Source organism: Oncorhynchus mykiss, chromosome 2 (genome assembly GCF_013265735.2).
Source record: "Oncorhynchus mykiss isolate Arlee chromosome 2, USDA_OmykA_1.1, whole genome shotgun sequence".
NCBI classification, from domain to species: domain Eukaryota; kingdom Metazoa; phylum Chordata; class Actinopteri; order Salmoniformes; family Salmonidae; genus Oncorhynchus; species Oncorhynchus mykiss.
The window spans coordinates 2,838,274-2,865,000 of NC_048566.1; the positions used below are offsets into that span (position 1 = coordinate 2,838,274).

Below are 26,727 nucleotides of genomic sequence, written 5' to 3' on the forward strand. Positions count from 1 at the left end.
CTCCAGGATATATAATATTTCTTGACATAATTGGAGCAGGTTTTTATGTTCAGATGACGAGAGGGGGGACATTTTATTCCGGTTTTTACTCCTTGATAAGAGACACAAATTACAAAAATATTTTTTTATAATTCAGAATCAGACATACTAAAAAAAAACACATGTAAAAACATCTTAGGTCTGACAGCTGGGTGAATCCAGCCCGTCGTCATCGGAAACATCTTAGGTCTGACAGCTGGGTGAATCCAGCCCGTCGTCATCGAAAACATCTTAGGTCTGACAGCTGGGTGAATCCAGCCCGTCGTCATCGAAAACATCCGGGCAACAATACAGCCTAACACCTCGTGTCAATATAGTACTTAGGATAACACGCTGAGGTGGCTGAGTTTAGTCTGGTTTAGTCTGAGTTTAGTCTGAGTTTAGTCTAGTCTGGTTTAGTCTGAGTTTAGTCTGAGTTTAGTCTGGTTTAGTCTAGTTTAGTCTGAGTTTAGTCTAGTCTGGTTTAGTCTGAGTTTAGTCTGGTTTAGTCTGGTTTAATCTATTTTAGTCTGAGTTTAGTTTAGTCTGGTTTAGTCTGGTTTAATCTAGTTTAGTCTGAGTTTAGTCTGGTTTAGTCTAGTTTAGTCTGGTTTAGTCTGGTTTAGTCTGGTTTAGTTTAGTCTGGTTTAGTCTGGTTTAATCTAGTTTAGTCTGAGTTTAGTCTGGTTTAGTCTAGTTTAGTCTGAGTTTAGTCTGAGTTTAGTCTGAGTTTAGTCTGGTTTAGTCTGGTTATCTCATACTACAGTACTGAAACTCTACTGCCTCAACACTCTGGTCCATGTTAAACTCTACTGCCTCCAAACAAGAAGAAGAATCACACTCTGGTACAACATGTGATCAAACAGGTGTGATGTGGTACAACATGTGATCAAACAGGTGTGATGTGGTACAACATGTGATCAAACAGGTGTGATGTGGTACAACATGTGATCAAACAGGTGTGATGTGGTACAACATGTGATCAAACAGGTGTGATGTGGTACAACATGTGATCAAACAGGTGTGATGTGGTACAACATGTGATCAAACAGGTGTGATGTGGTACAACAGGTGATGTGATCATACACACTGGAAATCAACTTAATAAATCAGGGATTGTAACTAACTCACCACTTGGGCGGGGACCTGGGTCATCTTGGCGGCGGGGGTGCCAGGCCGGGGGTAGAACTGGTTGATGAAGAGGCTGGGGAAGCGATACTCCTTCACCAGGTCACATGTCTCCTGGAAGTCAGCATCCGTCTCCCCTGGGAAACCACAGATGATGTCCGTTGCGATGGTGATACCAGGAACCCTGAGAGAGAGGAGAGGAAGAGAGAGGAGAGGAAGAGGAGAGGGAGGGAAGAAGAGAGAGGAGAGGAAGAGAGAGAGGAGAGGAAGAGAGAGGAGAGGAAGAGAGAGGGGAGGAAGAGAGAGGCGAGGAAGAGAGAGGAGAGGAAGAGAGTGAAGAGAGGTAGAGAGAGAGAGGAGAGGAAGAGAGAGAGGAGAGGAAGAGAGAGAGGAGAGGAAGAGAGAGGAGAGGAAGAGAGAGAGGAGAGGAATAGAGAGAGGAGAGGAAGAGAGAGAGGAGAGGAAGAGAGAGAGGAGAGGAAGAGAGAGAGGAGAGGAATAGAGAGGAGAGGAATAGAGAGGAGAGGAAGAGAGAGGAGAGGAATAGAGAGGAGAGGAAGAGAGAGGAGAGGAAGAGAGAGAGGAGAGGAAGAGAGAGAGGAGAGGAAGAGAGAGGGGAGGAAGAGAGAGGGGAGGAAGAGAGCGAAGAGGAAGAGAGTGAAGAGAGGTAGAGAGAGAGAGGAGAGGAAGAGAGAGAGGAGAGGAAGAGAGAGGAGAGGAAGAGAGAGGAGAGGAATAGAGAGGAGAGGAAGAGAGAGGAGAGGAAGAGAGAGGAGAGGAAGAGAGAGAGGAGAGGAATAGAGAGGAATAGAGAGGAGAGGAGAGGAAGAGAGGGAAGGAGGAAGAGAGAGAGGAGAGGAATAGAGAGGAGAGGAAGAGAGGGAAGGAGGAAGAGGGAGAGGAGAGGAAGAGAGGGAAGGAGGAAGAGGGAGAGGAGAGGAAGAGAGAGAGGAGAGGAAGAGAGGGAAGGAGGAAGAGAGAGAAAAGGTTATTTACCTAATCAATATCTGAAACACCTCCAATTGAACCCGGATCATTCAAATTCACAGCTTACAAATCACAATACGGAATCAGGGAAAGATGAACCAGAACCTAAAGACATATTAGAACAATGTGTCAAGGAAACGTAAATGTAACTAACTACAGTGTGTGAGACGCAAGTGTGTTGAAAATCAACATTGGCCTGTGATGTCTGTCCACTGTTGCTATGCGGATCTTCTCTGTGGGATAATTCCTGCAACAGGACCCTTATTAGCAGCCTCAGTGGCAATTGATTATTGTCCGGGTCCGTGATGGAATGAGAACCTCTGCAGAGGACTGGTTCATTGATCCTGGCTTGTATATATTCTGCTTTTATTGATCTCTGATTCACAGGTACAAACCAACTTCAATGCTACCTCACGCTGAAGACGGTGGAGCCACCACAACAGAACAGAGAGAGGTGGAATAGTGGAGCCACAACAGAACAGAGAGAGGTGGAATAGTGGAGCCACAACAGAACAGAGAGAGGTGGAATAGTGGAACCACCACAACAGAACAGAGAGAGGTGGAATAGTGGAGCCACAACAGAACAGAGAGAGGTGGAATAGTGGAGCCTCCACAACAGAACAGAGAGAGGTGGAATAGTGGAGCCTCCACAACAGAACAGAGAGAGGTGGAATAGTGGAGCCACAACAGAACAGAGAGAGGTGGAATAGTGGAGCCACAACAGAACAGAGAGAGGTGGAATAGTGGAGCCACAACAGAACAGAGAGAGGTGGAATAGTGGAGCCACAACAGAACAGAGAGAGGTGGAATAGTGGAGCCACAACATAACAGAGAGAGATGGAATAGTGGAACCACAACAGAACAGAGAGAGGTGGAATAGTGGAGCCACAACAGAACAGAGAGAGGTGGAATAGTGGAGCCACAACAGAACAGAGAGAGGTGGAATAGTGGAACCACAACAGAACAGAGAGAGGTGGAATAGTGGAGTCACAACAGAACAGAGAGAGGTGGAATAGTGGAGCCGCCACAACAGAACAGAGAGAGGTGGAATAGTGGAGCCGCCACAACAGAACAGAGAGAGGTGGAATAGTGGAGCCACAACAGAACAGAGAGAGGTGGAATAGTGGAGCCACAACAGAACAGAGAGAGGTGGAATAGTGGAGCCACAACAGAACAGAGAGAGGTGGAATAGTGGAGCCACAACAGAACAGAGAGAGGTGGAATAGTGGAGCCACAACAGAACAGAGAGAGGTGGAATAGTGGAGCCACAACAGAACAGAGAGAGGTGGAATAGTGGAGCTGCCACAACAGAACAGAGAGAGGTGGAATAGTGGAGCCACAACAGAACAGAGAGAGGTGGAATAGTGGAGCCACAACAGAACAGAGAGAGGTGGAATAGTGGAGCCACAACAGAACAGAGAGAGGTGGAATAGTGGAGCCACAACAGAACAGAGAGAGGTGGAATAGTGGAGCCACAACAGAACAGAGAGAGGTGGAATAGTGGAGCCACAACAGAACAGAGAGAGGTGGAATAGTGGAGCTGCCACAACAGAACAGAGAGAGGTGGAATAGTGGAGCCACAACAGAACAGAGAGAGGTGGAATAGTGGAGCCGCAACAGAACAGAGAGAGGTGGAATAGTGGAGCCACAACAGAACAGAGAGAGGTGGAATAGTGGAGCTGCCACAACAGAACAGAGAGAGGTGGAATAGTGGAGCCACAACAGAACAGAGAGAGGTGGAATAGTGGAGCCACAACAGAACAGAGAGAGGTGGAATAGTGGAGCCACAACAGAACAGAGAGAGGTGGAATAGTGGAGCCACAACAGAACAGAGAGAGGTGGAATAGTGGAGCCACAACAGAACAGAGAGAGGTGGAATAGTGGAGCCACAACAGAACAGAGAGGTGGAATAGTGGAGCTGCAACAGAACAGAGAGAGGTGGAATAGTGGAGCCGCCACAACAGAACAGAGAGAGGTGGAATAGTGGAGCTGCAACAGAACAGAGAGAGGTGGAATAGTGGAGCTGCCACAACAGAACAGAGAGGTGGAATAGTGGAGCTGCAACAGAACAGAGAGAGGTGGAATAGTGGAGCCACAAGAGAACAGAGAGAGGTGGAATAGTGGAGCCACAACAGAACAGAGAGAGGTGGAATAGTGGAGCTGCCACAACATAACAGAGAGAGGTGGAATAGTGGAGCTGCAACAGAACAGAGGGAGGTGGAATAGTGGAACCACAACAGAACAGAGAGAGGTGGAATAGTGGAGCTGCCACAACAGAACAGAGAGAGGTGGAATAGTGGAGCTGCCACAACATAACAGAGAGAGGTGGAATAGTGGAGCTGCAACAGAACAGAGGGAGGTGGAATAGTGGAACCACAACAGAACAGAGAGAGGTGGAATAGTGGAGCTGCCACAACAGAACAGAGAGAGGTGGAATAGTGGAGCTGCCACAACATAACAGAGAGAGGTGGAATAGTGGAGCTGCAACAGAACAGAGGGAGGTGGAATAGTGGAACCACAACAGAACAGAGAGAGGTGGAATAGTGGAGCCGCCACAACAGAACAGAGAGAGGTGGAATAGTGGAGCTGCCACAACAGAACAGAGAGAGGTGGAATAGTGGAGCTGCCACAACAGAACAGAGAGAGGTGGAATAGTGGAGCTGCAACAGAACAGAGGGAGGTGGAATAGTGGAGCTGCCACAACATAACAGAGAGAGGTGGAATAGTGGAGCTGCAACAGAACAGAGAGAGGTGGAATAGTGGAGCTGCCACAACATAACAGAGAGAGGTGGAATAGTGGAGCTGCCACAACAGAACAGAGAGAGGTGGAATAATGGAGCCGCCACAACAGAACAGAGAGAGGTGGAATAGTGGAGCTGCAACAGAACAGAGGGAGGTGGAATAGTGGAACCACAACAGAACAGAGAGAGGTGGAATAGTGGAGCTGCCACAACAGAACAGAGAGAGGTGGAATAGTGGAGCTGCCACAACAGAACAGAGAGAGGTGGAATAGTGGAGCTGCAACAGAACAGAGGGAGGTGGAATAGTGGAACCACAACAGAACAGAGAGAGGTGGAATAGTGGAGCTGCCACAACAGAACAGAGAGAGGTGGAATAGTGGAGCTGCCACAACAGAACAGAGAGAGGTGGAATAGTGGAGCCACAACAGAACAGAGAGAGGTGGAATAGTGGAGCTGCCACAACAGAACAGAGAGAGGTGGAATAGTGGAGCTGCCACAACAGAACAGAGAGGTGGAATAGTGGAGCCACAACAGAACAGAGAGAGGTGGAATAGTGGAGCCGCCACAACAGAACAGAGAGGTGGAATAGTGGAACCACCACAACAGAACAGAGATAGGTGGAATAGTGGAACCACCACAACAGAACAGAGAGAGGTGGAATAGTGGAGCCACAACAGAACAGAGAGAGGTGGAATAGTGGAGCCGCCACAACAGAACAGAGAGAGGTGGAATAGTGGAGCCACCACAACAGAACAGAGAGAGGTGGAATAGTGGAGCCACAACAGAACAGAGAGAGGTGGAATAGTGGAGCCGCCACAACAGAACAGAGAGAGGTGGAATAGTGGAGCCACAACAGAACAGAGAGAGGTGGAATAGTGGAGCCGCCACAACAGAACAGAGAGAGGTGGAATAGTGGAGCTGCCACAACAGAACAGAGAGAGGTGGAATAGTGGAGCCACAACAGAACAGAGGGAGGTGGAATAGTGGAGCCACAACAGAACAGAGAGAGGTGGAATAGTGGAGCTGCCACAACAGAACAGAGAGAGGTGGAATAGTGGAGCTGCCACAACAGAACAGAGAGAGGTGGAATAGTGGAGCCGCCACAGAACAGAGGGAGGTGGAATAGTGGAGCCACAACAGAACAGAGAGAGGTGGAATAGTGGAGCCACAACAGAAGAGAGAGAGGTGGAATAGTGGAGCTGCCACAACAGAACAGAGAGAGGTGGAATAGTGGAGCCACAACAGAACAGAGAGAGGTGGAATAGTGGAGCCACAACAGAACAGAGAGAGGTGGAATAGTGGAGCCACAACAGAACAGAGAGAGGTGGAATAGTGGAGCTGCAACAGAACAGAGAGAGGTGGAATAGTGGAGCTGCCACAACAGAACAGAGAGAGGTGGAATAGTGGAGCCTCCACAGAACAGAGAGAGGTGGAATAGTGGAGCCGCCACAACAGAACAGAGAGAGGTGGAATAGTGGAGCCTCCACAACAGAACAGAGAGAGGTGGAATAGTGGAGCCACAACAGAACAGAGAGAGGTGGAATAGTGGAGCCACAACAGAACAGAGAGAGGTGGAATAGTGGAGCCACAACAGAACAGAGAGAGGTGGAATAGTGGAGCCACAACAGAACAGAGAGAGGTGGAATAGTGGAGCCACAACAGAACAGAGAGAGGTGGAATAGTGGAGCCACAACAGAACAGAGAGAGGTGGAATAGTGGAGCCACAACAGAACAGAGAGAGGTGGAATAGTGGAGCCACAACAGAACAGAGAGAGGTGGAATAGTGGAGCCACAACAGAACAGAGAGAGGTGGAATAGTGGAGCCACAACAGAACAGAGAGAGGTGGAATAGTGGAGCTGCCACAACAGAACAGAGAGAGGTGGAATAGTGGAGCCACAACAGAACAGAGGGAGGTGGAATAGTGGAGCCACAACAGAACAGAGAGAGGTGGAATAGTGGAGCTGCCACAACAGAACAGAGAGAGGTGGAATAGTGGAGCTGCCACAACAGAACAGAGAGAGGTGGAATAGTGGAGCCGCCACAACAGAACAGAGAGAGGTGGAATAGTGGAGCCGCCACAACAGAACAGAGAGAGGTGGAATAGTGGAGCCGCCACAACAGAACAGAGAGAGGTGGAATAGTGGAGCCACAACAGAACAGAGAGAGGTGGAATAGTGGAGCCACAACAGAACAGAGAGAGGTGGAATAGTGGAACCACAACAGAACAGAGAGAGGTAGAATAGTGGAGCTGCCATAACAGAACAGAGAGAGGTGGAATAGTGGAGCCACAACAGAACAGAGAGAGGTGGAATAGTGGAGCTGCCACAACAGAACAGAGAGAGGTGGAATAGTGGAGCCACAACAGAACAGAGGGAGGTGGAATAGTGGAACCACAACAGAACAGAGAGAGGTGGAATAGTGGAGCCACAACAGAACAGAGGGAGGTGGAATAGTGGAACCACAACAGAACAGAGAGAGGTGGAATAGTGGAGCTGCCACAACAGAACAGAGAGAGGTGGAATAGTGGAGCCACAACAGAACAGAGAGAGGTGGAATAGTGGAGCCACAACAGAACAGAGAGAGGTGGAATAGTGGAGCTGCCACAACAGAACAGAGAGAGGTGGAATAGTGGAGCCACAACAGAACAGAGAGAGGTGGAATAGTGGAGCTGCCACAACAGAACAGAGAGAGGTGGAATAGTGGAGCCACAACAGAACAGAGAGAGGTGGAATAGTGGAGCTGCCACAACAGAACAGAGAGAGGTGGAATAGTGGAGCCACAACAGAACAGAGAGAGGTGGAATAGTGGAGCCGCCACAACAGAACAGAGAGAGGTGGAATAGTGGAGCCACAACAGAACAGAGAGAGGTGGAATAGTGGAGCCACAACAGAACAGAGAGAGGTGGAATAGTGGAGCCTCCACAACAGAACAGAGAGAGGTGGAATAGTGGAGCCACAACAGAACAGAGAGAGGTGGAATAGTGGAGCCGCCACAACAGAACAGAGAGAGGTGGAATAGTGGAGCCGCCACAACAGAACAGAGAGAGGTGGAATAGTGGAGCCGCCACAACAGAACAGAGGGAGGTGGAATAGTGGAGCCGCCACAACAGAACAGAGAGAGGTGGAATAGTGGAGCCACCACAACAGAACAGAGAGAGGTGGAATAGTGGAGCCACAACAGAACAGAGAGAGATGGAATAGTGGAACCACCACAACAGAACAGAGAGAGGTGGAATAGTGGAGCCACAACAGAACAGAGAGAGGTGGAATAGTGGAACCACCACAACAGAACAGAGAGAGATGGAATAGTGGAGCCACAACAGAACAGAGAGAGATGGAATAGTGGAGCCACAACAGAACAGAGAGAGGTGGAATAGTGGAGCCGCCACAACAGAACAGAGAGAGGTGGAATAGTGGAGCCACAACAGAACAGAGAGAGGTGGAATAGTGGAGCTGCCACAACAGAACAGAGAGAGGTGGAATAGTGGAGCTGCCACAACATAACAGAGAGAGGTGGAATAGTGGAGCTGCAACAGAACAGAGGGAGGTGGAATAGTGGAACCACAACAGAACAGAGAGAGGTGGAATAGTGGAGCCGCCACAACAGAACAGAGAGAGGTGGAATAGTGGAGCTGCCACAACAGAACAGAGAGAGGTGGAATAGTGGAGCTGCCACAACAGAACAGAGAGAGGTGGAATAGTGGAGCTGCAACAGAACAGAGGGAGGTGGAATAGTGGAGCTGCCACAACATAACAGAGAGAGGTGGAATAGTGGAGCTGCAACAGAACAGAGAGAGGTGGAATAGTGGAGCTGCCACAACATAACAGAGAGAGGTGGAATAGTGGAGCTGCCACAACAGAACAGAGAGAGGTGGAATAATGGAGCCGCCACAACAGAACAGAGAGAGGTGGAATAGTGGAGCTGCAACAGAACAGAGGGAGGTGGAATAGTGGAACCACAACAGAACAGAGAGAGGTGGAATAGTGGAGCTGCCACAACAGAACAGAGAGAGGTGGAATAGTGGAGCTGCCACAACAGAACAGAGAGAGGTGGAATAGTGGAGCTGCAACAGAACAGAGGGAGGTGGAATAGTGGAACCACAACAGAACAGAGAGAGGTGGAATAGTGGAGCTGCCACAACAGAACAGAGAGAGGTGGAATAGTGGAGCTGCCACAACAGAACAGAGAGAGGTGGAATAGTGGAGCCACAACAGAACAGAGAGAGGTGGAATAGTGGAGCTGCCACAACAGAACAGAGAGAGGTGGAATAGTGGAGCTGCCACAACAGAACAGAGAGGTGGAATAGTGGAGCCACAACAGAACAGAGAGAGGTGGAATAGTGGAGCCGCCACAACAGAACAGAGAGGTGGAATAGTGGAACCACCACAACAGAACAGAGATAGGTGGAATAGTGGAACCACCACAACAGAACAGAGAGAGGTGGAATAGTGGAGCCACAACAGAACAGAGAGAGGTGGAATAGTGGAGCCGCCACAACAGAACAGAGAGAGGTGGAATAGTGGAGCCACCACAACAGAACAGAGAGAGGTGGAATAGTGGAGCCACAACAGAACAGAGAGAGGTGGAATAGTGGAGCCGCCACAACAGAACAGAGAGAGGTGGAATAGTGGAGCCACAACAGAACAGAGAGAGGTGGAATAGTGGAGCCGCCACAACAGAACAGAGAGAGGTGGAATAGTGGAGCTGCCACAACAGAACAGAGAGAGGTGGAATAGTGGAGCTGCCACAACAGAACAGAGAGAGGTGGAATAGTGGAGCCGCCACAACAGAACAGAGAGAGGTGGAATAGTGGAGCCGCCACAACAGAACAGAGAGAGGTGGAATAGTGGAGCCGCCACAACAGAACAGAGAGAGGTGGAATAGTGGAGCCACAACAGAACAGAGAGAGGTGGAATAGTGGAGCCACAACAGAACAGAGAGAGGTGGAATAGTGGAACCACAACAGAACAGAGAGAGGTAGAATAGTGGAGCTGCCATAACAGAACAGAGAGAGGTGGAATAGTGGAGCCACAACAGAACAGAGAGAGGTGGAATAGTGGAGCTGCCACAACAGAACAGAGAGAGGTGGAATAGTGGAGCCACAACAGAACAGAGGGAGGTGGAATAGTGGAACCACAACAGAACAGAGAGAGGTGGAATAGTGGAGCCACAACAGAACAGAGGGAGGTGGAATAGTGGAACCACAACAGAACAGAGAGAGGTGGAATAGTGGAGCTGCCACAACAGAACAGAGAGAGGTGGAATAGTGGAGCCACAACAGAACAGAGAGAGGTGGAATAGTGGAGCCACAACAGAACAGAGAGAGGTGGAATAGTGGAGCTGCCACAACAGAACAGAGAGAGGTGGAATAGTGGAGCCACAACAGAACAGAGAGAGGTGGAATAGTGGAGCTGCCACAACAGAACAGAGAGAGGTGGAATAGTGGAGCCACAACAGAACAGAGAGAGGTGGAATAGTGGAGCTGCCACAACAGAACAGAGAGAGGTGGAATAGTGGAGCCACAACAGAACAGAGAGAGGTGGAATAGTGGAGCCGCCACAACAGAACAGAGAGAGGTGGAATAGTGGAGCCACAACAGAACAGAGAGAGGTGGAATAGTGGAGCCACAACAGAACAGAGAGAGGTGGAATAGTGGAGCCTCCACAACAGAACAGAGAGAGGTGGAATAGTGGAGCCACAACAGAACAGAGAGAGGTGGAATAGTGGAGCCGCCACAACAGAACAGAGAGAGGTGGAATAGTGGAGCTGCCACAACAGAACAGAGAGAGGTGGAATAGTGGAGCCACAACAGAACAGAGAGAGGTGGAATAGTGGAGCCACAACAGAACAGAGAGAGGTGGAATAGTGGAGCCACAACAGAACAGAGAGGTGGAATAGTGGAACCACCACAACAGAACAGAGAGAGGTGGAATAGTGGAGCCGCCACAACAGAACAGAGGGAGGTGGAATAGTGGAGCCGCCACAACAGAACAGAGAGAGGTGGAATAGTGGAGCCACCACAACAGAACAGAGAGAGGTGGAATAGTGGAGCCACAACAGAACAGAGAGAGGTGGAATAGTGGAGCCGCCACAACAGAACAGAGAGAGGTGGAATAGTGGAGCCGCCACAACAGAACAGAGGGAGGTGGAATAGTGGAGCCGCCACAACAGAACAGAGAGAGGTGGAATAGTGGAGCCACCACAACAGAACAGAGAGAGGTGGAATAGTGGAGCCACAACAGAACAGAGAGAGATGGAATAGTGGAACCACCACAACAGAACAGAGAGAGGTGGAATAGTGGAGCCACAACAGAACAGAGAGAGGTGGAATAGTGGAACCACCACAACAGAACAGAGAGAGATGGAATAGTGGAGCCACAACAGAACAGAGAGAGATGGAATAGTGGAGCCACAACAGAACAGAGAGAGGTGGAATAGTGGAGCCGCCACAACAGAACAGAGAGAGGTGGAATAGTGGAGCCACAACAGAACAGAGAGAGGTGGAATAGTGGAGCCTCCACAACAGAACAGAGAGAGGTGGAATAGTGGAGCTGCAACAGAACAGAGAGAGGTGGAATAGTGGAGCCCCCACAACAGAACAGAGAGAGGTGGAATAGTGGAGCTGCCACAACAGAACAGAGAGAGGTGGAATAGTGGAGCCACAACAGAACAGAGAGAGGTGGAATAGTGGAGCCACAACAGAACAGAGAGAGGTGGAATAGTGGAGCCGCCACAACAGAACAGAGAGAGGTGGAATAGTGGAGCCTCCACAACAGAACAGAGAGAGGTGGAATAGTGGAGCCACAACAGAACAGAGAGAGGTGGAATAGTGGAGCCGCCACAACAGAACAGAGAGAGGTGGAATAGTGGAACCACCACAACAGAACAGAGAGAGGTGGAATAGTGGAGCCACAACAGAACAGAGGGAGGTGGAATAGTGGAACCACCACAACAGAACAGAGAGAGGTGGAATAGTGGAGCCGCCACAACAGAACAGAGAGAGGTGGAATAGTGGAGCCACAACAGAACAGAGAGAGGTGGAATAGTGGAGCTGCCACAACAGAACAGAGAGAGGTGGAATAGTGGAACCACCACAACAGAACAGAGAGAGGTGGAATAGTGGAGCCGCCACAACAGAACAGAGAGAGGTGGAATAGTGGAGCCACAACAGAACAGAGGGAGGTGGAATAGTGGAGCCGCCACAACAGAACAGAGAGAGGTGGAATAGTGGAGCCTCCACAACAGAACAGAGAGAGGTGGAATAGTGGAACCACCACAACAGAACAGAGAGAGGTGGAATAGTGGAGCCTCCACAACAGAACAGAGAGAGGTGGAATAGTGGAGCCGCCACAACAGAACAGAGGGAGGTGGAATAGTGGAGCCGCCACAACAGAACAGAGAGAGGTGGAATAGTGGAGCCTCCACAACAGAACAGAGAGAGGTGGAATAGTGGAGCTGCCACAACAGAACAGAGAGAGGTGGAATAGTGGAGCCTCCACAACAGAACAGAGAGAGGTGGAATAGTGGAGCTGCCACAACAGAACAGAGAGAGGTGGAATAGTGGAGCCACAACAGAACAGAGAGAGGTGGAATAGTGGAGCCACAACAGAACAGAGAGAGGTGGAATAGTGGAGCCACAACAGAACAGAGAGAGGTGGAATAGTGGAGCCACAACAGAACAGAGAGAGGTGGAATAGTGGAGCCACAACAGAACAGAGAGAGGTGGAATAGTGGAGCCACCACAACAGAACAGAGAGAGGTGGAATAGTGGAGCCACAACAGAACAGAGAGAGGTGGAATAGTGGAGCCACAACAGAACAGAGAGAGGTGGAATAGTGGAACCACCACAACAGAACAGAGAGAGGTGGAATAGTGGAGCCACAACAGAACAGAGAGAGGTGGAATAGTGGAGCCACAACAGAACAGAGAGAGGTGGAATAGTGGAGCCACAACAGAACAGAGAGAGGTAGGCCGTCATTGTAAATAAGAATTTGTTCTTAACTGACTTGCCTAGTTAAATAAAATAAAAATAAGAGCTTTAAGGTCATAATACATGAGGTCATATGGATAGGATCTGATCCCAGATCAGCACTTCACTCAAACACCGAGACGCTTGATACACTCGGCCCCTGATCCCAGATCAGCACTCTCCAAGACTATTTATTTGTTTGAATACGTTCTTCTTCCCCCTCTCCTGATCGTAATTCCTCTTCCTGCTGTTGTGGGTTGGAGGCTCCTCCTGCGGCATCATTACCATCTCCTCCAGCCATCTAACGTGGATCAATGTGCACTTATTGACAGAAGTCCATCTCTAAACACATGAAGTGGACCCCCCCCCCCCCCCCCCCGGGCTACTGACGTCTGCTCGGCCCAGAGTCGTTCATATTCAAGAGGTTCGGCAGGGCTCTGGGGAATCCTTGACCTTTCACCTCCAACCCAAGAGGAGGAATATAAAACACGGTCTTCCTGTCCACATTTCTGTTCCCAGGCCTTGTTCCCCGGTCATATACAGAGCCTGTGTTCCAATAGCCATACTAGCGTACTACTTGAACCCTTCCTATATACATTTCTTCATTCAATAGTATTGTGGTAAGTGTGGAACACAAGGGACATAGACAGTCTGAAGTCTCTCCGAGCTCAGGTTGAGTCTGTCTCTCTGTCTGTCTGTCTGTCTGTCTGTCTGTCTGTCTGTCTGTCTGTCTGTCTGTCTGTCTGTCTGTCTGTCTGTCTGTCTGTCTGCCTGTCTGCCTGTGGGTTTGTATTGTAGTCAGATGGGTTGTCTGTCTGTCTGTCTGTCTGTCTGTCTGTCTGTCTGTCTGTCTGTCTGTCTGTGGGTTTGTATTGTAGTCAGATTGGTTGTCTGTCTGTCTGTGGGTTTGTATTGTAGTCAGATGGGTTGTCTGTCTGTCTGTGGGTTTGTATTGTAGTCAGATTGGTTGTCACAGAGGGACTGAACCCCACAACCATTCCGTCTGGCTTACAGAGGGACTGAACCCCACAACCATTCCGTCTGGCTCACAGAGGGACTGAACCCCACAACCATTCCGTCTGGCTTACAGAGGGACTGAACCCCACAACCATTCCGTCTGGCTTACAGAGGGACTGAACCCCACAACCATTCCGTCTGGCTTACAGAGGGACTGAACCCCACAACCGTTCCGTCTGGCTTACAGAGGGACTGAACCCCACAACCGTTCCGTCTGCCTTACAGAGGGACTGAACCCCACAACCATTCCGTCTGGCTTACAGAGGACCTGAACCCCACAACCATTCCGTCTGGCTTACAGAGGGACTGAACCCCACAACCGTTCCGTCTGGCTTACAGAGGGACTGAACCCCACAACCGTTCCGTCTGGCTTACAGAGGGACTGAACCCCACAACCATTCCGTCTGGCTTACAGAGGGACTGAACCCCACAACCGTTCCATCTGGCTTACAGAGGACCTGAACCCCACAACCATTCCGTCTGGCTTACAGAGGGACTGAACCCCACAACCGTTCCGTCTGGCTTACAGAGGGACTGAACCCCACAACCGTTCCGTCTGGCTTACAGAGGGACTGAACCCCACAACCGTTCCGTCTGGCTTACAGAGGGACTGAACCCCACAACCATTCCGTCTGGCTTACAGAGGGACTGAACCCCACAACCGTTCCGTCTGGCTTACAGAGGGACTGAACCCCACAACCATTCCGTCTGGCTTACAGAGGGACTGAACCCCACAACCATTCCGTCTGGCTTACAGAGGGACTGAACCCCACAACCATTCCGTCTGGCTTACAGAGGGACTGAACCCCACAACCGTTCCGTCTGGCTCACAGAGGGACTGAACCCCACAACCGTCAACCGTTCCGTCTGGCTTACAGAGGGACTGAACCCCACAACCATTCCGTCTGGCTTACAGAGGGACTGAACCCCAACACATTATGTCTGGCTTACAGAGGGACTGAACCCCAAAACTGTTCTGTCTGGCTTACAGAGGGACTAAACACAACAACCTTCTATGTAATCATTCTTCGGCATTATGGGATATTGTGTGTAGATTGATGAGGGGGAAAAAACAATTGAATCAATTTTAGAATAAGGCTGTAACGTAACAAAATGTAGAACAAGTCAAGTGGTCTGAATATTTTCAGAAGGTGCTGTGGTGTACTACTGTATGTCCTAGACAGACTCATCCGATTTAATGAATAACTAAGTGACAATGGTTCCTGGAATAAGTTACTGAGATTCGACAGTGAAATAAATGGTTCCTGGAATAAGATACTGAGATACGACAGTGAAATAAATGGTTCCTGGAATAAGTTACTGAGATACGACAGTGAAATAAATGGTTCCTGGAATAAGTTACTGAGATACGACAGTGAAATAAATGGTTCCTGGAATAAGATACTGAGATTCGACAGTGAAATAAATGGTTCCTGGAATAAGATACTGAGATACAACAGTGAACTAAATGGTTCCTGGAATAAATTACTGAGATACAACAGTGAAATAGTTCCTGGAATAAGATACTGAGATACGACAGTGAAATAAATGGTTCCTGAAATAAGATACTGAGATACGACAGTGAAATAAATAGTTCCTGGAATAAGATACTGAGATACGACAGTGAACTAAATGGTTCCTGGAATAAGATACTGAGATACGACAGTGAACTAAATGGTTCCTGGAATAAGATACTGAGATACGACAGTGAACTAAATGGTTCCTGGAATAAGATACTGAGATACGACAGTGAACTAAATGGTTCCTGGAATAAGATACTGAGATACGACAGTGAACTAAATGGTTCCTGGAATAAGATACTGAGATACGACAGTGAACTAAATGGTTCCTGGAATAAGATACTGAGATACGACAGTGAACTAAATGGTTCCTGGAATAAGATACGACAGTGAGTGTGTTCCTGTCTGTTGAAGTGAGTGTGTTCCTGTCTGTTGAAGTGAGTGTGTTCCTGTCTGTTGAAGTGAGTGTGTTCCTGTCTGTTGAAGTCAGTGTGTTCCTGTCTCGTCTGTGTTCCTGTCTGTTGAAGTGAGTGTGTTCCTGTCTGTTGAAGTGAGTGTGTTCCTGTCTGTTGAAGTGAGTGTGTTCCTGTCTGTTGAAGTCAGTGTGTTCCTGTCTGTTGAAGTCAGTGTGTTCCTGTCTGTTGAAGTGAGTGTGTTCCTGTCTGTTGAAGTGAGTGTGTTCCTGTCTGTTGAAGTCAGTGTGTTCCTGTCTCGTCTGTGATCCTGTCTGTTGAAGTGAGTGTGTTCCTGTCTGTTGAAGTGAGTGTGTTCCTGTCTGTTGAAGTGAGTGTGTTCCTGTCTGTTGAAGTGAGTGTGTCTGTTGAAGTCATCAATACAGTGACAAAGGAGAAGAGGCTGAATGAATGAAGGGCTGGCATCCAAAATAGAACCCTATAGAGTACACTACTTTTGACCAGAGACTTACATCGGGAATAGGGAAGGAGAAGAGGCTGAATGAATGAAGGGCTGGCATCCTAGAGAGAGAGAGAGGGGAGGGGAGAGAGAGGGGGAGAGAGAGAGAGGGAGAGAGAGATGGGGAGAGAGAGAGGGGGAGAGTGAAAGAGAGAGAGAGATAGAGAGAGATAGAAAGAGGGGGGAGAGAGAGAGAGAGAGAGATGGAGAGAGAGAGAGGGAGAGAGAGAGAGGGGAGAGGGGGAGAGAGGGGGGGAGAGAGAGAGAGAGGGGAGAGGGGGAGAGAGAGAGCGTGAAATAGAGAGAGAGAGAGAGGGGGAGAGAGGGAGAGAGCGAGAGAGAGAGAGGGAGAGAGCGAGAAAGAGAGAGAGGGGGGGCGAGAGAGAGAGAGAGAGAGGGCGAGTGAGAGGGAGAGAGAGAGGGGGAAAGAGAGCGAGAGAGAGACAGAGAGAGAGAGAGAGAGAGAGAGAGAGAGAGAGAGAGAGAGAGAGGAAGGGGATAGAGAGCGAGAGAGAGACAGAGAGAGAGAGAGAGAGAGAGAGAGAGAGAGAGAGAGAGAGAGAGAAATGACAGAATTGGATCTGGCTACATGTCTGGAATCACACAAAAAGGTTCCTCCTGTCTGTTTGTCTGTCTGTCTGTCGACCACGGAATTTTTTGTGTGTCTTTGATGCATTGTTAGCTTGTCAGGCTGATTGCTGAGGTCTTTGGAAATATGTCGGCCAGCTCGGAAGCTTCCAGAATGCATCGCTAGTTCAGATGCTATTAGTTGCCATTTCTTGCACTCCCACTGGTTATGCCTTTTCTATCTCATACAGAGAGAGAGAGAGAGAGAGAGGGGGAAGAGAGCTAGAGAGAGAGAGGGGGAATAGAGCTAGAGAGAGAGAGGGGGAAGAGAGAGAGGGGGAAGAGAGCTAGAGAGAGAGAGGGAAGAGAGCTAGAGAGAGAGATGGGGGAAGAGAGAGAGGGGAAATAGAGCTAGAGAGAGAGGGGGAAGAGAGAAAGGGGGAAGAGAGCTAGAGAGAGGGAAGAGAGCTAGAGAGAGAGATGGGGGAAGAGAGCTAGAGAGAGAGATGGGGGAAGAGAGCTAGAGAGAGAGATGGGGGAAGAGAGCTAGAGAGAGAGATGGGGGAATAGAGCTAGAGAGAGAGGGGGAGAGAGCTAGAGAGAGAGATAGAGAGGGGGAAGAGAGCTAGAGAGAGAGAGGGGAAAGAGAGCTAGAGAGAGAGAGGGGGAATAGAGCTAGAGAGAGAGATGGGGAATAGAGCTAGAGAGAGAGATGGGGGAAGAGAGCTAGAGAGAGAGAGGGGGAAGAGAGAGAGACAGGAAGAGAGCTAGAGAGAGAGAGAGGGGGAAGAGAGATAGAGAGGGGGAAGTGAGCTAGAGAGAGAGAGGGGAAAGAGAGCTAGAGAGAGAGGGGGAAGAGAGCTAGAGAGAGAAAGGGGAAAGAGAGCTAGAGAGAGAGAGGGAGGGTAAGAGAGCTAGAGAGAGAGAGGGGGGGAGAGCTAGAGAGCGAGATAGGGGGGGGAAGAGAGCTAGAGAGAGGGGGAAGAGAGAGGGGGGGAAGAGAGCTAGAGAGAGAGAGGGGGGGAAGAGAGCTAGAGAGAGAGAGAGGGGGGGAAGAGAGCTAGAGAGAGAGAGGGGGGAGAGAGCTAGAGAGCGAGATAGGGGGGGAAGAGAGCTAGAGCGAGAGAGAGAGATAGATAGAGAGGGAAGGGAGCTAAAGAGAGAGAGAGGGGGGGAAAGAGAGTTAGAGAGAGAGAGGGGGGGGAGAGAGCTAGAGAGCGAGATAGGGGGGGAAGAGAGCTAGAGAGAGAGAGAGGGGGGAAGAGAGCTAGAGAGAGAGAGAGAGAGAGAGAGAGATAGATAGAGGGGGAAGGGAGCTAGAGAGAGAGAGAGGGGGGGAAGGGAGCTAGAGAGAGAGAGAGAGAGAGAGAGGGGGGGGAAGAGAGCTAGAGAGAGAGGGGGAAGAGAGAGGGGGAAGAGAGCTAGAGAGAGAGGGGGAAGTGAGCTAGAGAGAGAGGGGGTAGAGAGCTAGAGAGAGAGAGGGGGAAGAGAGAGGGGGAAGAGAACTAGAGAGAGAGGGGGAAGGGAGCTAGAGAGAGAGAGGGAAGAGAGCTAGAGAGAGAGATGGGGAATAGAGCTAGAGAGAGAGATGGGGGAAGAGAGCTAGAGAGAGAGAGGGGGAAGAGAGAGAGACAGGAAGAGAGCTAGAGAGAGAGAGAGGGGGAAGAGAGATAGAGAGGGGGAAGTGAGCTAGAGAGAGAGAGGGGAAAGAGAGCTAGAGAGAGAGGGGGAAGAGAGCTAGAGAGAGAGAGAGGGGGAAGAGAGCTAGAGAGAGAAAGGGGAAAGAGAGCTAGAGAGAGAGAGGGAGGGTAAGAGAGCTAGAGAGAGAGAGGGGGGGGAGAGCTAGAGAGAGAGAGAGGGGGGGGAGAGCTAGAGAGCGAGATAGGGGGGGGAAGAGAGCTAGAGAGAGGGGGAAGAGAGCTAGAGAGAGAGGGGGGGGGAAGAGAGCTAGAGAGAGAGAGAGGGGGGGAAGAGAGCTAGAGAGAGAGAGGGGGGAGAGAGCTAGAGAGCGAGATAGGGGGGGAAGAGAGCTAGAGCGAGAGAGAGAGATAGATAGAGAGGGAAGGGAGCTAAAGAGAGAGAGAGGGGGGGAAAGAGAGTTAGAGAGAGAGAGGGGGGGGAGAGAGCTAGAGAGCGAGATAGGGGGGGAAGAGAGCTAGAGAGAGAGAGAGGGGGGAAGAGAGCTAGAGAGAGAGAGAGAGAGAGATAGATAGAGGGGGAAGGGAGCTAGAGAGAGAGAGAGAGAGAGGGGGAAGGGAGCTAGAGAGAGAGAGAGAGAGAGGGGGGGGAAGAGAGCTAGAGAGAGAGGGGGAAGAGAGAGGGGGAAGAGAGCTAGAGAGAGAGGGGGAAGTGAGCTAGAGAGAGAGGGGGTAGAGAGCTAGAGAGAGAGAGGGGGAAGAGAACTAGAGAGAGAGGGGGAAGGGAGCTAGAGAGAGAGAGGGAAGAGAGCTAGAGAGAGAGCTACTCTGTGGTGAGCTCAGCTCTACACCACCACTGTGAATCAGAGTGAATCAAAGTGAATCAGAGAATCAGAGTGAATCAAAGTGAATCAGAGAATACGAGTGAATCAGTGAATCAGAGTGAATCAGAGTGAATAAGTGAATCAGAGTAAATCAGAGTGAATCAGTGAATCAGAGTGAATCAGTGAATCAGAGTGAATCAGTGAATCAGAGTGAATAAGTGAATCAGAGTAAATCAGAGTGAATCAGAGTGAATAAGTGAATCAGAGTGAATCAGAGTGAATCAGAGTGAATAAGTGAATCAGAGTAAATCAGAGTGAATAAGTGAATCAGAGTGAATCAGAGTGAATCAGAGTGAATACCCCCAACACAGATGTCTGTGTCGTCATGTAACATCTACTTGCCTGGACCTGCAATCAAAGTTCATTTGTTGGAGGACCGGCGTTACATGTGGTCGTTTCCATGGTGATGCTGAGACGGGACTTTTACAGGAAACTGCTTTAAAATACCCATGTTTAAAACAACACGGTCAAGAGAGGAAACAATAACCCTTTCACTGCTGCTATGTATGAGTGAATCTGACAACAAATGAATGAACGGCTGAATAAATGAATGAATGGCTGAATAAATGAATTAATGGCTGAATAAATGAATTAATGAATGAATAAATTAATTAATTAATTCATGAATAAATGAATGAATGGCTGAATAAATGGCTGAATAATGAATGAAAGGCTGAATAAATGAATGAATGGCTGAATAAATGAATGAATGGTTGAATGGCTGAATAAATATATTAATGGCTAATTAAATGAATGGCTGAATAAATGAGAGAGAGAGAGAGAGAGGGGAGGGAGTGGGGGGGCAGAGAGATTGGGGGAGATCGAGAGAGAGCGGGGAGAGAGAGAGTGTGGGGAGAGAGAGAGAGGGTGGAGGGAGGGAGAGAATGAGGGAGGGGGAGAGGGAAAGAGAGAGAGAAGGATAGAAGGCCCGAGTGGGGTCTAGGTAAATAATGACCCCAGCAGTAGAGAAAGAGACAGAGGCCCGACAGACAAGGCCAGCGCTCCACTCCTCCTAACTGGTAAGCAGCCCAGAGATCTTGCTGCTACTGCTCCTTAACTCATCTGTCAGTTACAGCCAAAGGAACGAGGCACTGGGGAGACGAGGGGGGAGGAGAGATGCAACTACATCAGGCTGTGGGCCGCCTGGCCTCCTGGAGGGTACCATCCATCCATCCACAGCCCCAGAGCCAGTTATCTAGCTAGCTAATATACACCATCCATCCATCCATCCACAGCCCCAGAGCTAGTTATCTAGCTAGCTAATATACACCATCCATCCATCCACAGCCCCAGAGCTAGTTATCTAGCTAGCTAATATACACCATCCATCCATCCACAGCCCCAGAGCTAGTTATCTAGCTAGCTAATATACACCATCCATCCATCCACAGCCCCAGAGCTAGTTATCTAGCTAGCTAATATACACCATCCATCCATCCACAGCCCCAGAGCTAGTTATCTAGCTAGCTAATATACACCATCCATCCATCCACAGAGGTAGTTATCTAGCTAGCTAATATACACCATCCATCCACAGCCCCAGAGCTAGTTATCTAGCTAGCTAATATACACCATCCATCCATCCACAGAGGTAGTTATCCAGCTAGCTAATATACACCATCCATCCACAGCCCCAGAGCTAGTTATCTAGCTAGCTAATATACACCATCCATCCATCCACAGAGGTAGTTATCTAGCTAGCTAATATACACCATCCATCCACAGCCCCAGAGCTAGTTATCTAGCTAGCTAATATACACCATCCATCCATCCACAGAGGTAGTTATCTAGCTAGCTAATATACACCATCCATCCACAGCCCCAGAGCTAGTTATCTAGCTAGCTAATATACACCATCCATCCATCCACAGAGGTAGTTATCTAGCTAGCTAATATACACCATCCATCCATCCACAGAGGTAGTTATCTAGCTAGCTAATATACACCATCCATCCATCCACAGAGGTAGTTATCTAGCTAGTACACAGGTGGCTGGCAGGGCAGAGCAGGGGAGGGGCGAGCAGGTCTCCGGAGAGAGGACCCTAATGAAGCCCAGCTGGGATACCCCCCAGTGGATGTGGAACATAATGTTTCCCTGGGGGGGTGTTAGCAGGAAGTACACTTAACGAAGGGTGTCTTCATCGCTCCGGTCCACGTTAAACACCCAGCTGTTCAGGGCAGCATGGTATCAGGTGGCAGTCTAGTCACTGTGAGTGTGATATACTGACAGAATACCGAGGGAACTGTCAACAACACTTCTACCTACCTACCAATAGCTTTATGACCATTTCAGTGGATACAAGTGTTTGGTGAAATCGATCTTGATCCCACCGTACGGGGACTGAGGAAACTGTAAACTAGTCATATCTACCTATAAAAACACCTGATTTCAGGTTATAAAACCATTAAACTAGTCATATCTACCTATAAAAACACCTGATTTCAGTTTATAAAACCATTAAACTAGTCATATCTACCTATAAAAACACCTGATTTCAGTTTATAAAACCATTAAACTAGTCATATCTACCTATAAAAACACCTGATTTCAGTTTATAAAACCATTAAACTAGTCATATCTACCTATAAAAACACCTGATTTCAGTTTATAAAACCATTAAACTAGTCATATCTACCTATAAAAACACCTGATTTCAGTTTATAAAACCATTAAACTAGTCATATCTACCTATAAAAACACCTGATTTCAGTTTATAAAACCATTAAACTAGTCATATCTACCTATAAAAACACCTGATTTCAGTTTAGAAAACCATTAAACTAGTCATATCTACCTATAAAAACACCTGATTTCAGTTTATAAAACCAGTAAACTAGTCATATCTACCTATAAAAACACCTGATTTCAGTTTATAAAATCATTAAACTAGTCATATCTACCTATAAAAACACCTGATTTCAGTTTATAAAACCATTAAACTAGTCATATCTACCTATAAAAACACCTGATTTCAGTTTATAAAACCATTAAACTAGTCATATCTACCTATAAAAACACCTGATTTCAGTTTATAAAACCATTAAACTAGTCATATCTACCTATAAAAACACCTGATTTCAGTTTATAAAACCATTAAACTAGTCATATCTACCTATAAAAACACCTGATTTCAGTTTATAAAACCATTAAACTAGTCATATCTACCTATAAAAACACCTGATTTCAGTTTATAAAACCATTAAACTAGTCATATCTACCTATAAAAACACCTGATTTCAGTTTATAAAACCATTAAACTAGTCATATCTACCTATAAAAACACCTGATTTCAGTTTATAAAACCAGTAAACTAGTCATATCTACCTATAAAAACACCTGATTTCAGTTTATAAAACCATTAAACTAGTCATATCTACCTATAAAAACACCTGATTTCAGTTTATAAAACCATTAAACTAGTCATATCTACCTATAAAAACACCTGATTTCAGTTTATAAAACCATTAAACTAGTCATATCTACCTATAAAAACACCTGATTTCAGTTTATAAAACCATTAAACTAGTCATATCTACCTATAAAAACACCTGATTTCAGTTTATAAAACCATTAAACTAGTCATATCTACCTATAAAAACACCCGATTTCAGTTTATAAAACCATTAAACTAGTCATATCTACCTATAAAAACACCCGATTTCAGTTTATAAAACCATTAAACTAGTCATATCTACCTATAAAAACACCCGATTTCAGTTTATAAAACCATTAAACTAGTCGTAACTACCTATAAAAACACCCGATTTCAGTTTATAAAACCAGTAAACTAGTCATATCTACCTATAAAAACACCCGATTTCAGTTTATAAAACCAGTAAACTAGTCATATCTACCTATAAAAACACCCGATTTCAGTTTATAAAACCATTAAACTAGTCATATCAACCTATAAAAACACCCGATTTCAGTTTATAAAACCATTAAACTAGTCATATCTACCTATAAAAACACCTGATTTCAGTTTATAAAACCATTAAACTAGTCATATCTACCTATAAAAACACCCGATTTCAGTTTATAAAACCATTAAACTAGTCGTAACTACCTATAAAAACACCCGATTTCAGTTTATAAAACCATTAAACTAGTCGTAACTACCTATAAAAACACCCGATTTCAGTTTATAAAACCATTAAACTAGTCATATCTACCTATAAAAACACCCGATTTCAGTTTATAAAACCAGTAAACTAGTCATATCTACCTATAAAAACACCTGATTTCAGTTTATAAAACCAGTAAACTAGTCATATCTACCTATAAAAACACCCGATTTCAGTTTATAAAACCATTAAACTAGTCATATCTACCTATAAAAACACCCGATTTCAGTTTATAAAACCATTAAACTAGTCATATCTACCTATAAAAACACCTGATTTCAGTTTATAAAACCATTAAACTAGTCATATCTACCTATAAAAACACCTGATTTCAGTTTATAAAACCAGTAAACTAGTCATATCTACCTATAAAAACACCTGATTTCAGTTTATAAAACCAGTAAACTAGTCATATCTACCTATAAAAACACCTGATTTCAGTTTATAAAACCATTAAACTAGTCATATCTACCTATAAAAACACCCGATTTCAGTTTATAAAACCATTAAACTAGTCATATCTACCTATAAAAACACCCGATTTCAGTTTATAAAACCATTAAACTAGTCATATCTACCTATAAAAACACCTGATTTCAGTTTATAAAACCATTAAACTAGTCATATCTACCTATAAAAACACCTGATTTCAGTTTATAAAACCATTAAACTAGTCATATCTACCTATAAAAACACCTGATTTCAGTTTATAAAACCATTAAACTAGTCATATCTACCTATAAAAACACCCGATTTCAGTTTATAAAACCATTAAACTAGTCATATCTACCTATAAAAACACCTGATTTCAGTTTATAAAACCATTAAACTAGTCATATCTACCCATAAAAACACCCGATTTCAGTTTATAAAACCATTAAACTAGTCATATCTACCTATAAAAACACCTGATTTCAGTTTATAAAACCATTAAACTAGTCATATCTACCTATAAAAACACCCGATTTCAGTTTATAAAACCATTAAACTAGTCATATCTACCTATAAAAACACCTGATTTCAGTTTATAAAACCAGTAAACTAGTCATATCTACCTATAAAAACACCCGATTTCAGTTTATAAAACCATTAAACTAGTCATATCTACCTATAAAAACACCTGATTTCAGTTTATAAAACCAGTAAACTAGTCATATCTACCTATAAAAACACCTGATTTCAGTTTATAAAACCATTAAACTAGTCATATCTACCTATAAAAACACCTGATTTCAGTTTATAAAACCATTAAACTAGTCATATCTACCTATAAAAACACCTGATTTCAGTTTATAAAACCAGTAAACTAGTCATATCTACCTATAAAAACACCTGATTTCAGTTTATAAAACCATTAAACTAGTCATATCTACCTATAAAAACACCTGATTTCAGTTTATAAAACCATTAAACTAGTCATATCTACCTATAAAAACACCTGATTTCAGTTTATAAAACCATTAAACTAGTCATATCTACCTATAAAAACACCTGATTTCAGTTTATAAAACCATTAAACTAGTCATATCTACCTATAAAAACACCTGATTTCAGTTTATAAAACCATTAAACTAGTCATATCTACCTATAAAAACACCCGATTTCAGTTTATAAAACCATTAAACTAGTCATATCTACCTATAAAAACACCCGATTTCAGTTTATCAAACCATTAAACTAGTCATATCTACCTATAAAAACACCCGATTTCAGTTTATAAAACCATTAAACTAGTCATATCTACCTATAAAAACACCCGATTTCAGTTTATAAAACCATTAAACTAGTCATATCTACCTATAAAAACACCTGATTTCAGTTTATAAAACCATTAAACTAGTCATATCTACCTATAAAAACACCTGATTTCAGTTTATAAAACCATTAAACTAGTCATATCTACCTATAAAAACACCTGATTTCAGTTTATAAAACCATTAAACTAGTCATATCTACCTATAAAAACACCTGATTTCAGTTTATAAAACCATTAAACTAGTCATATCTACCTATAAAAACACCTGATTTCAGTTTATAAAACCATTAAACTAGTCATATCTACCTATAAAAACACCTGATTTCAGTTTATAAAACCATTAAACTAGTCATATCTACCTATAAAAACACCTGATTTCAGTTTATAAAACCATTAAACTAGTCATATCTACCTATAAAAACACCTGATTTCAGTTTATAAAACCCTTAAACTAGTCATATCTACCTATAAAAACACCTGATTTCAGTTTATAAAACCATTAAACTAGTCATATCTACCTATAAAAACACCTGATTTCAGTTTATAAAACCATTAAACTAGTCATATCTACCTATAAAAACACCTGATTTTAGTTTATAAAACCATTAAACTAGTCATATCTACCTATAAAAACACCTGATTTCAGTTTATAAAACCAGTAAACTAGTCATATCTACCTATAAAAACACCTGATTTCAGTTTAGAAAACCATTAAACTAGTCATATCTACCTATAAAAACACCTGATTTCAGTTTATAAAACCATTAAACTAGTCATATCTACCTATAAAAACACCCGATTTCAGTTTATAAAACCATTAAACTAGTCATATCTACCTATAAAAACACCTGATTTCAGTTTATAAAACCATTAAACTAGTCATATCTACCTATAAAAACACCTGATTTCAGTTTATAAAACCATTAAACTAGTCATATCTACCTATAAAAACACCCGATTTCAGTTTATAAAACCATTAAACTAGTCATATCTACCTATAAAAACACCTGATTTCAGTTTATAAAACCATTAAACTAGTCATATCTACCTATAAAAACACCTGATTTCAGTTTATAAAACCAGTAAACTAGTCATATCTACCTATAAAAACACCTGATTTCAGTTTATAAAACCATTAAACTAGTCATATCTACCTATAAAAACACCTGATTTCAGTTTATAAAACCATTAAACTAGTCATATCTACCTATAAAAACACCTGATTTCAGTTTATAAAACCATTAAACTAGTCATATCTACCTATAAAAACACCTGATTTCAGTTTATAAAACCATTAAACTAGTCATATCTACCTATAAAAACACCTGATTTCAGTTTATAAAACCATTAAACTAGTCATATCTACCTATAAAAACACCTGATTTCAGTTTATAAAACCATTAAACTAGTCATATCTACCTATAAAAACACCTGATTTCAGTTTATAAAACCATTAAACTAGTCA

At 45.3% G+C, this 26,727-nt stretch overlaps 1 protein-coding gene across 2 annotated transcripts in view; it reads right to left on the minus strand.

Moving 5' to 3' along the window:
* cdkal1 (CDK5 regulatory subunit associated protein 1-like 1) overlaps nucleotides 1-26,727 on the minus strand; it is a 746,123-nt gene that overhangs the window by 193,384 nt on the left and 526,012 nt on the right. For both annotated transcript variants that reach the window (XM_036935217.1, XM_036935222.1), the window contains exon 11: nucleotides 1,150-1,330. In XM_036935217.1, the coding sequence (XP_036791112.1) occupies nucleotides 1,150-1,330 (181 nt within the window). The remainder of the gene's footprint in view (nucleotides 1-1,149; nucleotides 1,331-26,727) is intronic.